Here is a 15377-nt window from a genome sequence, read left to right as displayed (position 1 = left end):
TTAAAGAATTTTACTTAGAGAATGTGTCTTGGTTATAACGTGGATATGGGTAGTATTCTTGTGGTGCCAATTGTTTTGGTACGATTCTGTAACGGTGTTATGTGTAAAACTGATAAAATCTTTTTGTACTGTAACAAGAGATAAACCAATTTCAATTGTTTCAAGTTTACTAATATATACAATAATAATAATAATAATGATAATATAATAATTTAATATTATTAACATAATATTTTTAGAAATTTTGAGTTAGAGACAATATTTCGATTATTTGGCCAATTTAAGTTAATTTCAATCCTGTTAGAGTTGTTAATAGGGTTATCAGAGTTGCGTTCGAATTGTTCAAAGTTGAATCAAATGAGCTAAAAAAAATTAAAATTAAAAATATTTGACCCTTTAGAGTTGTTTCATTATTACTTGAGTCAGGCCATTAGCCAAGGAAATTCATAAGAGTTACCCCATTTGTAAGAGTTATCAGGAGAGTATTTATGAGCACTTTAGAATTGTAAGGATTGTTGTAGAATTATTAAGATTTCCTTGGGAATTTTGTTGAGTTATAATTATAAATATTCTTATAAATTTTACGAGTTAGTAGTATAGAATAAATTTATTAGCGGAATAAAGTCTAACTGCCCGAATAATTATACAGAGTGTCTGGGAATATTTCAGTTGAAATCGAGAATTGTACAAAGTTGTTGTAATGTAAATATTGTTGATGCAAAGTTGCAGGTAGTGATGAATGTTGTTGTGTTGCCTCAATTGCTTGGCGAAAATTAAAGTTGCAGGCTTATGCCAATGTCGAATCGTTGTTATTGTTGTTGCGTTGCTATTGTTGTTATGTTGTTGATAATTGTTACTATCGTTGTTACATTGTGGCTGTTGATAATTGTTGTTGTTGTTGTTGTTGTTTTGTCTCTATTAATTGGTAAATTCAAGTTGTAGGCTTATGCCAAAGTCGACCTGTTGTTGTGTTGTTGTTGCATTCATACGTTGTCTCATTCATAGCATAAAAGTTGGGGGCTTATGCTCTGTAAGTTAGCGTGGATTGGCAAAAGTTTAAAGATGAAGGCTTATGCCTTGTTTTAAAGTTGAAGGTTTATGCCTTTTTGATGCCTCTATTAATTGGCGGATTGTAAGTTGGGAGTTTTACTCTGTTGGTACCACATGCATGTGCATCGTAATGAGTCACATTTCAAGTTGCATCTCTGAGTTGTTGTGATGATGAACTAGTTGTTATACCGTATTGATGATATCATTATGAAGCTGAAATAGTTGAGATGTTTTGTTAATAATTTTGTGATGATAAACGTTGTTTAAAAAGCTGTGAAGTGGTGATTATGCATGAACTAATCCTAATATAGTAGTTATCATACATACGATTATATTGTTTGATATCTCACCCCTTCTGTTTGAATGTTACTCCTATGTTGGTAACATGCAGGTAATCCAGGATGAAGGCGGTTTACTTTCAGTAGTTCGAGTCAGGTATTGGTCGCTCTGATACGTAACACTCGGGGGGATGAACGCTTGTGTTTTATCGTTGTTAATATGTATCTAGTTGCTGAATTTTAAGCTGATATTAATAAGTAATTTGTTGTATTTAAAGTTGTTTTTAGTTGGACAAGATAATATATCATTTAAGTTGAAATTGTGATTCCGCTGCTTATTTAATGAAAGTTGGTTTGTTTTCAAAGATCAAAATATGTTGTTATTGTTCATCCGAGTTTTAAGTGTAATGTATCTATTTTATGTGCGATTATATGTCGTCATTTTAAGAAGTAAATGTGGCATCCTGTTTATATGTTGGAATTTTATAACTCTGATTTTTATAATATTCGTCAGGTATAATGGGATGTTACATTAGTGCGAACAAACTCCCATCTCTGACATGCTTTTCTCACATTATTTTCTACTATATTTAATTTTTTTATTTTAATTGTTAAAAACAACCCAATCTCAAACGCCAAAGTACATTTTTTTTAACTGGGTTTAAACCAAACCCTATAATATAATGTAGAACTTGAGATCGATAGTGCGTACTTACTAATATTACAATATTTATAAAGTTACTACACTTGCTAATTTACCAATCACATATTCACGATGCAAAACTCCCAATATATATCTGCGTGACAATGTAATTTAATGTTCAAGAGTTGAATTTGAATTTGGAGGCGAGTCCACCACATGCATCACTTGGCGTGCTTATCTTTTACAAGAGGAACTCAATTCTCCTCCCCCTCTTAGTGATGATACTTCATGGATAGTCTTAAGCGTGTAACATATTAGTCAATCTTCCAGCTCCATATCCTTCCTAAGTTGTGGCTGTAATACGGTGGGAGAACTGACTTTTAATAATGTTGCGGATAGCAAGAGTCGCCACCGACTTTTATTTTATCCAATCAAGAAAGGCAAAAAGAACAGGAAATACCTTTGAAAGATTTTGAGTTTGGGGGGTAGATTATACAAAGGGAAGGTGTAAGCACCCTTTGTATCCATGGTTATCCATGGGCTCTTAATTGCTTAGCTCACTTTGTTTTTGTTTGAATTGTTTGAAGAAAAGTGTAGTGTGTGTTTAGAAAAAGATTTTGAAAGAGGACTTTAACTTTGTAAGTAAAGTGTAGCCTTTGAAATTGTTTTGAAAGAGGTGTATGAAGTAATTTGAAATTGATTTGAGCAAGCAATTAAGAGTAACATACCCTAAAGTTATAAGGTCTAACTTGTTCTTTAAGTCTTTACTTAGGTGATAGTACTTCTATACCATTTGAGGGTAGGTAGTCCTATGCATTGGATGTGAGGGTCATCGAAGGGTCATCGTTTTTCCATAGGGCTATCCATACCATAAGGAGGATAGAAAGTCCTATGAATTGATGAGAATAGCCATTAAGGCAACAAGGATACCTTAGCAATCGAAAGGGACTATCATCATTTAATCGAGGGACAAGATCATTTATATCGTAGGCAACATCGAAGGGACTATGATATTTATGATGATTTTTGAATCGAAGGCAACGGGCTAAGGTATCCCCACATCTGAGGGACTTGACTATTTAATCAAAAGGCAGCATAAGAGAGATTACCTTAAAGGTGAGTGTGTGAATAAAAAAGTGATTGATTAATTTAATCCTGAAAATTAGGGTTATTCTAGGTTGATTTTAGTCTTGCCATACAATCCTATTAATTTCTAGCAGTTATATCAGCAGAAAATAAAGGCGGAAAAGTAAAGTCCTACGCTATTACAAGGCTTCGGGGAAGGGGATACATAATCAAAAACTGGGGGAGTGTAGGAAAGTAAAAGCGGAAATTAAATCCTAATTACTATTACATCAAAAAGAATTTGCAACCTATACATGTTCTAGAATTTAAATAACAGAAATTAAATAACCACACATGCGACAATCCTAGAGTTTGGGATGAGAAGAAGAAGATCACAACGAAATATTAATCTTGAAAAATAAGCGAGAAAACCTAAATCTAAAATAATTATTAAATTTAATTTAATCCTAATTCTAAATCCAAACCTATTTAAATTAATTATGACTATATTAACTAATAAATAATTTACTAATTATCTAAGTCTAATTATTAAATTAATTACAAATTATAACCTAATCCTAATTACTAAATTAAATAATTAACTAAAGTTAAATTAAAACTAAACCTAAACTAATTACCCTAAATTAATTAATTAAGTCCTATGATTAAATTAAATTAATTGATAAAAAACCTAATTCTAATTAATTAAAATGATTAATTTTAGGTTGGTAATAAAAAATTGGGATTTATGGTTAAATAAATAAAACTGAAAAAAAGAAATTAAAAATAAGAAAATAAAACAAAAACCAGCACTGGGATTTTGTGTGGAAGTCTCCTGATGGTCCATGGTGGAACACGCATCTGGACGCTTAGATCTGGTTTTGAAGGAATCTAGTGGTGATTCTGTGAGGGCGCATCGCAAGCCTGCGTGAACTAGGCGCACCGAATCTGTTGTCAGCTGGAAGCAAATAATTTGAAAAAAATTCACCCATGCCATAGGCTGGGTTTGAACTCAGGTTGTAGGGGATATTAGAGAATAGCATTTCCAGGCGTACTGCGTTTGGTTAGTCGTTAATAGTATACATGGAATAAAATAAATATGAAACTAACAAAGTAAGAGAAAGTCAAACATTTAGTCAGAGCTGGGCCCACAATGGCATGCATCGTCAAATCAAACATGGGGAAGGAACATTGAAACGCTGACTGACCAATGGACGTTGTACGCGTGTGACGTTGAGGTCAACAGTCCTGTTCATCATCCTCTTCAGATTTCTTGCGGATTCAGCACTGCATCTTGCTGCGAATTTCCCTGTGATTTTCATAGCGAAATTCTGCAAACTTCAAAACAAAAAGAAAACGATGCATGAAGAAAAACCAAGGACATGGTTCGACTGAAAATGGTCTTCTGAGCATGATGGTGATGTTCGTTTGGCCTGGAAACATTCATAAACATGAAAACGAAAGCATGGTGCTTTCCAAGGGTGGCCCTGAGCACGGGCTCGTGTGGCGGGAGCCCAGGGCCCCATAATTTTAGGGGTACCAATTTTTTTTACCCCTAATATAAAAATACTTGCTAGAATTTTATATTTGAAAAATACTGAATAAAAAAATTATAGGGGCACTACAATGTCAAAATTAATAAAAAAATGTAATTTCCCATAAATAAAATATAAAGTAGAATAAAATCAATTAATTCCCCTAAAATAAAATCAATTAATATTATGATGAAAATCCCCTAAAAACAAACCAATCTTTAGTTGGTTCAGTGGTGATTGGCGCTGAACTTGGTAGGGAGGACTACGGTTCGATCCCCCGCAACTACGATCAAGAGGGTATGATGAAAAACCGGACTAAACCGGTGGTTATAAACAATTTTTGGAACACCACTCTTTTAATTCGCCCAGGGCACCCAAATTCAAAGGACCGGCCCTGGTGCTTTCATGCCCTAACAATGGTGGATTACCATTCTTGCGTTAACTCTTCGAACGAGCGACTCCAACCTCCTCTAAAACGTTCCAGAAACTCAAGCACACAGTTAAATTGAATCAAAATGTCATATAATGCACAATATAAAAGTTAGAACCTGTATGAAGATGATGAACATGTGGTGCACGTTCAGGGCGTCATCACCCTTGGCTCTTGATGCAATCATGCCTTTTAACACCTCATGAACAAATTGGAACGGCTGGAATGAATTGAAACTTGCTGGGAAAGATTTACGATCATGCCCTAGTTTCTTGAGTTTTTTTTGAAAGCTTTGTTAGGGTTCTTTTTCTCCAATTTTTCCTCTCCTCAAGTGGCTGAGTTTTTTGTGTATATATAGGTGCTTGTAATTAGGTTAAAAAGATTGGAAAAAGAATCAAGCCTTGAATGAGAAAATATGATTTGATTTTTGAGCCAAAAGTTTCTATTTTTGAATCAAACTCAATCCTCTCTTTCCAATCTCCCTTGCACGAATTTAAACCCTATATTTGACATATTAATCAATTGGAACTGATTGGAAAATTAATCTTTGATTTGAAACCATTTATTTCATATTTTATATGATTTATTAATGTTTAAATGAATAAAAATTCAAATAAATAAAAATAAATAAATAAGATAGTAGGTTTAAGAGTCATTATATGGGCCATGGTCACTTTGGGAATCCATATCTTAAGCCCAATGGTTCAACTTTATAAAACCATAACTCCCTCAATATTAGTCATATGAAGGTGATTTAGGACTTTTTGGAAATCTCAACATGTCCTCTACAAGCTACTCTGGAACATATTTTGCGTTTGTAAATTTTATCTTGATGATATTGCTCCTGACAAAAAACAACTTTTTGTGAACTTCTAGAAGGACCTGTAATGTTTTGGCTCATATCTCCCAAATGAAGCTTTTCTTGGTCTTGAGCCCAACATCAAAGTTGTAGAGGATGAAATTTACTTGATAACAGGCTTTGGTTGGACAATTCCTGATGAACCATGTGAGAGTTATGACCAGTCAAAGTTTAGTTGACTTTCTCCTTAAAACCCTAATTTAGAAACTTGGTCCTTTGATGATCTTTGAGCTTTCCTTGATAAATCATGATCAAATCTTGATCAAATGATGAATGTGACTTCAAAATGTTGATGTTGACCAAAAATCGGGATTTTTGACTGTAATTTGACCATAGTTGATTTTTAGATCAGATCGGTCGACTGTTGACCATTTGAGCTGTTGATTGAGCAATCTTGTACTGTGAGGCTTGAAACTTAGTATGAGAATACTTTGATGCACCTGGGATACCATGGAGTCCACTTGAGGTATCAGAAGCCCCATTTCCCTGAAAAAACAAATCCCTAGTTAGAGACTCATTGCCTAGGAGAAAAATAGGTGTGCTCAATCCTTGTGTAGCCTTGAGCAGCTGGAGATCATATGAGTCTGAGGAGATTGCTTGAGCCAAAATATATTGAAATATGATGGGCAAATTTTGGGGTATGACAGTGGCCTTCTGATTTTTTCATGTCTTGAGGGGCGTGAATTACTTCCTAAACATTGTGGATATCCCTGAACATACCTTCTAAAATGTCCCCTTTGGAGGAGGCATTCTGTAACACCCCAGACAACTTTAGGGATTATCGAGTGACCCCACAAACCAACACAGGTCTCTTCAGCATGATTTATCCTCATTCACACGCTTTTTGGGAAAATTCCCAGGAGGTCACTAATCCCAAGATTGCTCTAAGTCAAGCATGCTTAACAGTGGAGTTCTTATGGAACGGGCTATCGAAAAGAATATGCATCTTGTTGGTATAGATAGTACCAATCAATCCTTATATACCTTCCAGCTTCAACCATGTAGCATCTTCCTTGTATAGCTTCACGATCCCTCTCATTCTGATGTGGCGACCACCCTAGCCCTCTTCGACCTCAGGTTACATGCAATGCAACCACCCTTCGCCTTCTCCAGCCTTGGGTGTAACACATTCTATCTCCTTATTTAGTTGGTGGTAGTCATCTATGTGGTGGCATATTACTCTGTGGTATGGAATTGCTGTGAAGTACCTCACACCAAATTTTTTCAAATGGTTGGTCGCCTCATGTCATTGTTGTTGAAGATGAAAAATGATGTCTTTTAGGGTTTTTCTATGGCAACGTAAGTCTTCCATAACGACCTGTGTTAGGTAGCATAAAGGGGTTAGGGGATCATCTTGATCTTTCAGCACTCACTTTTAAATGAGTTGAATGCTACATATTGACTTAAATCCTTAAGGCATTGGTCTATGAGTACTCTCACTTATAAAATGTTTAACATTTACTTTTCCATCTAATGTGAGACTCATACTCACACTTAATATACCAACAACCTGCATCTCTAATATGGCTACTCTGTCGTTGGTACTAGTGGCAATGCATCTCACCATTATGGAACAATGATCAGGCTTGGAAGTTATTTTAACCAGGATTGTGGTCTGTATTAGTTTTAACATGGTCCATGGTGGATGTCAATTATACTTGTAGTGAGTACAATAGTATATACCATAAATGTAGTGAGGTATTAAAGAGGGCTTATTTAATTATGATATGTAAAAATTCATTGAAATGCCCAGCTGCTATGTTGGGGGTATTTATAGATATGGTTACTTGATTTAGGAGTTATTGGGAGGACATATTCTAGGACTTGTGAATAAGGCCACTCACCCCCATTTGGCTTCAGTAATCACAACGAACAAGGTTGGTTATACATGATAATAAGAGGTGTGGTAAACCTATGAGACTTTCTTAGAACCTTTCAGTCATTCATCCACGTGGCTCGAAACGATCTCCCACAAATCTTCACATAGACTTATTGGGTCAGGCTGGATCACATGTTCTCCACCCGATCTCTCCATTTACCCCTTAAGTATCCTCCATGTTATTTATGGGTTATAGAGTCGACGGGTCAAGTTCTTTTGACCTAACAACAAATAGTTTAGCTTACATCGCTCAAGTACAAGAATGTATAAGTGAAATTATATTAGAGAATTTCTTAATGCACCCCATGACTTTCTAACGCACCGCGAGAAAATGCTAAAATGCCCCAAGATTCCAGAGATGTATATCCAGACGCATCAAACGTTTACTGAAACACTAATTATTGCATAGATGCATATCCAGAATAATGTCGGATGGCTATTTCTAGAATTTTGCGTAGCAGAAGTTAGAAAAACATAATTGAAAAATACCAACTTGACAAAATTAAAATACCATTGATATTATAAAATCTGCAATACATAAGAGATTTTAACATAGATCAAACATTACACCTCAATATCCAGGTGGACGTTGTAACATATTTATAATATCATCGACTGATATTGAAACAGTCACGTCCAGCTTGATCAAAACTTTTGATTCTAAAAAAAAAAGGTTCTCCATAAAACCCGTAAATCAGCAATTGTCTCCAGCTCACCATTGTTGAACACAAGCTTCCCTTCTTTCTTAAAGGATGTCGATTAATACTCGATAGTTACAAGTTTGCGATTGTCGCCATATGGTAGAAGGTCCTACAGTGTGTATTACAGATCTTCAAGAGGAGTGTCTTCGGTGATCTTAAATTCTCTTGATGGTGTATTGGCGGTAAATTGAACATTTTCAACATGCCAAATGATGTTAATTATGGTTTTTTTGTGTTTTGGTATGAAACAATATGCCAAGTGAGCTTATTTATAGTATTTGGAGGCTAACGTAGACCTCATAAATCCTATCTTGTGACAGAAAATGTTCTAGAAATGGAACTACACTTCTGGTAAAAGCGTGACCTTTTTCTGTTTCAAAACCAAATTAATGTGAGAAATGAGGGTTGAAATGAATGAACTTTACTTAAATTCCACTTCCTTTAGCTCCCTTTGATTTGATGAAATACAAGAATAAAGATTTGGAGTGAAAATTTGATTGAGAATGAAGGGTTTTGGGAGACAGATTAAGGAAAATATGGTAAATGAAGTTAATCGTGCAAGTTTCTTTTAGCAATTTATTTTTTCGGAGATGGATCTCTGGAATAATCTGACATACAAAGGTGACAAGATTTCAATTTCCCGCATAATTTTATCGGAATTATATTCTGGAATTACTCTTGTAATGGTTATGAAGTAATTTATTATATCACATTCCTGGAGATATATCTTCAAAATATTATTTAATTTGATTTTAGGATGACACCAAATTTATTCGCCTTTCTGTGATGTAAAGAGTGCGTTCAAAAATATATTTTTGAAAATTAAAGAATACTCCTTCCATTCCTTTTTAATTGTCACATTTTGACTTTTTACACATACCAAGAAAATTATTTTGTTTAAAATGATAATAGAGTCATTATCATTACTAAATTTTTTATTTTGAGAATACTATAACAACCTAAAAGATATTCGAAAAATTTATGTAAGCCCTTCAAAACCCTCCTTCAATACAATTTTTGAGTTCCCTCATTTTATAGGGTTTTTGGTGTTATGAATAAACTCAAACCCTCCAAAACCCTCATATCCATAATCTTTTTATCCTTTTCACCAAATTCTTCCTATTTTTCAAAACCCTCCCCTCCCTACCCCTCCAAACTCCCAAACATAGCCTAAAGGAATAGGAAGTCCAAGACTATATATAAGTTTCAAGTTTTTCTTTGAAAGATGCACCAGTCAAAAACTTGTAGTTGACTTTCTTTGTTTTATTTATATTAGAGTGTTGTGAGATGTAGTTGAATATTTATTTTGAAGGATGTGAATGTACTTGGAGTGTGAGATAGTTGAGATTACGATATATGTTGTAACAATTTTCACTTAATATTATTCTCCAATTGTCTATTGACAACGGCCGCAATTTTTTCTTCGATTTTGAAATTTTCATGTCATTTCTTATGTTATATTATTTCTTATCTTGTTATTTTATTTCTCTTTTTTTATTTTTCCAATAGAAAGACTTAATAAGTTAAATCACCCTAAATGCCAAGTCATGAAAAATGATAGAGGTGGAAGAGTAAGAGAAATTATAAACACATGTATATAAATAAAAATTGAGATTTGAGAATACATAAAATTTTAAATGTCTGTATTGAAAAGATCAACAAAAAATGAAATCATAGTGTATTGAAATTAGAAATATTTTAAATGTCTGTAAGATTCTCTATAAATTTTAAATAGTCTTGAATAAGAAATATATTTATCTTCTTTAAAAAAATTAAATTATTCTAATTGATCACCACAAAACTTTTTTTACCATCAACTTTTAAAACAATATTCTTTCAAAACTTAATTCAGTATATCCCTAAAAAAATAAGAAGTACTAGTATGAAGATTAATATTATAGCTTGTTAAAAAGGAGCAAGATTCGGATGTGAAAATTAGTGATATTTAGAGAGAAAGCAACTATGCTGATTGGATTGTTGATCGTACTCGTAGCATGTGAACTTTATAGAGTGTTTGAACATCCGTTTAGTTCTGTAGGAGTATTTTTCAATTTCTCATTTGAATTTTTTGACTTAGTATTCATTTGTAAAAAAGAAAGTAAAATTATGATTGCAAGCAACAAATATAAAAAAAAAAAAAAAAAGTGATCAAGATGACGATGAAGTATAATACTATTACTAATAGCAGCCGGGGCAACAAGATCTGACCTTTTGAATAAAATATTACAATGAATTGAATTGGATTCAATGAGTCACCATTTACTGATGCACAGTATAATAAATGCTAGCAGCTATATATAGATAGAGGGTGTATGTACACAAACACACACTCCTCAAATATGAGCAACTTAACAGTCCCGATAGTATTACTACTATTTATAGTTTCCTGCTGCTCAGCTGAGCAATGCGGAAGACAAGCTGGGGGTGCTTCATGCCCCGGCGGATTATGCTGCAGCAAATTTGGTTGGTGCGGTTCAGCCCCCGACTACTGCGGTGATGGTTGCCAGAGTCAGTGTAGTGGAGGCGGAGGCGGCGGCGGCGGTGGTGGTGGCGGCCTTTCTAGCCTCATCTCCAGTGACACCTTCAACAACATACTCAAACATCGCAACGATAATGCTTGTCAGGGAAAAGGCTTTTACACCTACAACGCTTTCCTTTCAGCCGCAAAGGCTTTCCCCAACTTCGCCAATAAAGGAGATACCGCCACTAAAAAGAGAGAAATCGCTGCTTTCTTAGGCCAAACTTCTCACGAAACCACCGGTGGATGGCCATCTGCACCTGATGGTCCTTACGCTTGGGGATACTGTTTTCTCAGAGAACAAAATCCCAGCGCCTACTGCCAACCAAGTTCTCAATTCCCATGTGCTTCTGGGAAACAATACTACGGCAGAGGTCCCATTCAGATCTCATGGAATTACAACTACGGACAGTGTGGAAGAGCGATTGGTGTTGACTTGCTCAATAATCCAGACCTCGTTGCTACTGATCCTGTTATATCCTTCAAAACCGCTTTATGGTTCTGGATGACACCTCAGTCACCTAAACCATCCTGCCATGATGTTATCACTGGAGGATGGAGTCCGTCAGGTGGTGATCGTGCTGCGGGGAGACTTCCGGGATACGGAGCTGTGACAAACATCATAAACGGAGGACTTGAATGCGGGAGAGGACAGGATGGTAGAGTGCAAGATCGAATCGGATTTTATAAGAGATATTGTGACATATTCGGAATTGGATACGGAGATAATCTTGACTGTTATTCTCAGAGGCCATTTGGATCTTCACTCTCATTATCATCAATCTTGCCCGACACCGTCGCAACAGCCTAGCCTGGCCTTTTCTTTCTTTAAAATAAATAAATATGTGAATCACGGTTCACCTTATTCGGTTCACCCATCTATGTAACCTTACTCATGTGTGCTTTTGAAATCAAATAATATTATCCTTATCTTTTACTGTTTTCTCAAACACCATTTCATTCGACTATCATTATCATCATTATTGTCATCTACAAAAAGTCGCACCTATGTTGTCTTTTTCTTTATTATTATTCTTTCATTTTCAAATAAATTATCACAAATAAAAGAAACAATTACATGCTTTTGTTCAAAATTCCATATTATTATTAATAATGTCTTGAAGATATGTCAGACACAATGTCTTGACCTCGCAAACAGGATAAAGGTTGTTTACTCAAACTTGATATGGTACTCTTGTTCTGGAGTTGTGGAGATGTATCAACTAGTGTGGTTGAGTGGTGTGGAGTGTCATTCAGACTGTCTGGAATGTGACTGTCTAGTTGTTGTGACCTGATTGGAAGAGGCATATTGTTCGTGATGACATCTAACACTTCAAAGTCAAACAAAAGGTCTGAATACTATGTCTATCTGGAGAAGATTCTTGAGATGTTCCTACTGTTTCATGTGTTTGTGATATGACCTGGAAATCTGATCAGCTACTGATGGTTGATCCCCTTGTGTTCCCCTGCAAGAACTATGATTGGTTTACTATGGAGGTTGCCTTAAGAATCATAGTAAATGTTGGATTCTTGTGACTGAGACTGGTGTTTGAAAAGATGTTGGAACATCATCTCAAGTGTTTTGATTGTTCAACCAAGGAAGTTTAGTTATTCAAAATGAAGCTAATGTCAGACGTGTGCAGAAGAAGGATGTCAGATCAATTGTCCTCCTTGTGTGAGAAGGTAATCTTTTTCTGACAAATAGTAAATATTTTGACGGGAGACTAAGTATTTGTCTATTGTTGTTGAGGATAAATACTTTAATGAGAGACTAAGTATCTGTCTGGAAGTCACGCATGTCTGCAGTATGAACAATTTGACTCTGAGAGTTTACTTATATTTTTTTTAACTATGGTTGAGAAGTTTGAAAGTGGTGCTCGGAAGCATGACAAACAGAGGTGGTCTTATCAGGTGACTGTTTCAGAAATTGTGTGAAAGTTTTTTTCCTCTCTATTATGTTCAGTGGTTGATTAACTGATTGAGAAGCAATAGGTGTGATCTTTTGTCTATGATGTGAAGCTAATGTCATACATGATGTCACAACATCAATGTGTGCTGTTATCCTGGAAGAATGTCTAGGATTTTGCATGGAGAGGTTGAAGAAGCAACATTATTGTCTGAAGTGGCAGTTCTGAGAAAATGTGGATTGGAATGGGGAAGATTCTAAAACTTCACTAGGTGTTAGTGACTGTACGGACAGAAGTTTGATGTCAGATAGTGAGATCTGATCAAAATGACTGAAGTTAAGGAGGGTTCTTCTAAACATGGTGAGATTATGCTCAACAAGTATAAGAAGTAATAGTTATTCATGTTGAGAAGGTGGCAATCTCTTTGTGTTTTTCATCTGGTGACTAGTGGTCATCTGCAGAAGGAGCATTGATTGTTCATGTCCGGGGGAGTTAAGGCTGTTGTCTGTGATTTTTTACTGCAAGGGTATATATCTTTGTGAAGCTTGTGTATGCAGCGTTGTTGTCTTCTGATGAGGAGGTGATGTCAAACATCATGTTGTGACATTTGACTTTTATGTATGACTGATTGTTCCTAAGGATAATGTGTTGATCTAGATGTGTGAAGCTAACTTGTGTTGTTGGATTCCTCAGGAGGTTGTGAAGAGCATTTGTGGTTAAGTATGGGAGAATGCATTCTTCTGTGCAGAATGCGTAAGAACTCTAGGAGTTTATGTGTCACTTGTGATGAGGTGTTGCCTTGTCTTCTTGGACTGTGCTAAATGAAAAATTTGAATTCATCAACTAGAAGTCTTATCAGTATGCTCTGACATCCAGTTCAACATCAGAATCTCAGTTGCTGAAGTGGCACATCAACTTAAGATAGGATGAACGATGAGAATGGAAATTTAGATTCTTCAAAAAGGTCTGTCTCATAGCAGTGTGTGGGAACTGCATGAAGGAGAAGATAAGCTATATATTTGAGGGGGAGCATATTAAATAGATATAATATCAGTAGATGTTGTTTATGTGATGAGGTTGTTCTAATCTACTGCTGACTGTTCTGATATCAAGCTTGTTTTTTTTTTTTTTTTGCTATCAATGATGAAGTTAAAGGGGAGCAACTTTCTATGTGTAATTGGTGATGTGAATGACTATGGTAGCGCACTATGTATGTTCTAACTGATGCTATTTATGTTGTCCTACAACTGAGGAGGAATAATAGGTGTGTAGCTAGTTGAAAGGATACTTGTATTGTTCGAGGAGCATTTATAAGTTCTGCAGCAGTACAGTGGATGTCACACATGATGTTGGAACATCAACTTTATTATTTTAGCTAGCATATCAATATTCAAGTCTCAACATCACTGGATAATTCATACAATCTGAATACTAAAGAGAGCTCCTCTATACTCTAAGAAGAATTTTGGGATTAATTTCAGACCACTTAGTGGGAGTATACATTATGCTTATATTAAATATGCTTGGAGTCATTGAGCTAAAGGTTATAAATATTCTCCTTAGAGAAGTAAGTGTGTGCTCGAGTGCTTATGATAAGTTGAGAACATAAGCACAAGATTAGTGGATTATTGAATGGATGAAGGTATGTTTTCTTCTTATGAGGATGTCAGAGAACTGGACATATTGCTATAAGATGTAGTTAGGTGTGTTCCTGCCTGGATTTGTTCGTTCCAATAAATGAACCATCCAATAAGTAACAAATCCTAGTTCAGAATTGTGTTCCCAAGTATATAAGTATGTTTCCTAGGTGTGAAGTTTCTTTATTAGCATGTAAGGTGATACATGTGAATTGTATTGTGTGCTGAATTGGTTTTAGAAAAACAGGATTACTGTGTCTATGACAGGGGGAGTTAGTAGAGTAATTGGGAGGTCATTAATTTGGTTGATAGGATGCTTTCTCAAGGTCAGTTGAAGAGGCTTGGTTTGTATGCATGAGTGGTGAAAAGGTGGTAATGTCTGACAGGATGTTGTGACATGTTTAAGGACATAGTATCTACTGAGCCAAACAAGGGAATTTTCTTTGATATTATCTATACACATTAGTGGACGGTGTAAAGTTTAATTGATGACTATGCGTGCGTTGATTTTAAAGATAACTCTTTCCAGAAGAAACAGTCAAAAACCGCTTTGGAAAGAGTAATTACGTTTGGAAATGTTTCCTAATAACGCGTTTGACTAAAGACCAAGACCAAGACCATCGTTAATTTCTATGAATTCAAGTGACTATATAATGGTGTCATTACTTCCCTTTAGTCACAACATATCGCATATATCAATTTCTGTCAGTATGTCTTTCGTTTGTGTCCAAATAAGTTGTGTTTGGGTTTGGTATTGTGATGAGTTGCTATGCCAAGTTTTGGCCTGAAAAAGAGAAACAAGGACTGGGGATGCTACTCTTTTCTGTCATGAGTTCTTGTGTGAGGTCACCAAAAAGTGTTCAATCATATGCATT

The 15377-nt window shown here is 35.3% G+C and overlaps 1 protein-coding gene across 1 annotated transcript; it reads left to right on the top strand.

The window, feature by feature from the left end:
• The first annotated feature begins 10754 nt into the window (after positions 1–10754).
• Positions 10755–11784, top strand: LOC131660512 (endochitinase A2-like). Its single transcript, XM_058929755.1, has one exon. It carries the CDS (start codon positions 10780–10782, stop codon positions 11767–11769), a length of 990 nt encoding a protein of 329 aa, XP_058785738.1. The 5' UTR covers positions 10755–10779; the 3' UTR covers positions 11770–11784.
• Positions 11785–15377: the final 3593 nt, after the last annotated feature.

The sequence above is a fragment of the Vicia villosa genome, linkage group LG3, assembly GCF_029867415.1.
Source record: "Vicia villosa cultivar HV-30 ecotype Madison, WI linkage group LG3, Vvil1.0, whole genome shotgun sequence".
NCBI lineage: Eukaryota > Viridiplantae > Streptophyta > Magnoliopsida > Fabales > Fabaceae > Vicia > Vicia villosa.
The sequence above is the reverse complement of the archived record's forward strand: the minus strand, read 5'-3'. Positions and strand labels throughout refer to the sequence as shown.

Coding starts and splice junctions, on each gene's coding strand:
- LOC131660512 (XM_058929755.1), top strand. CDS start 10,780: ATGAGCAACTTAACAGTCCCGATAGTATTACTACTATTTATAGTTTCC.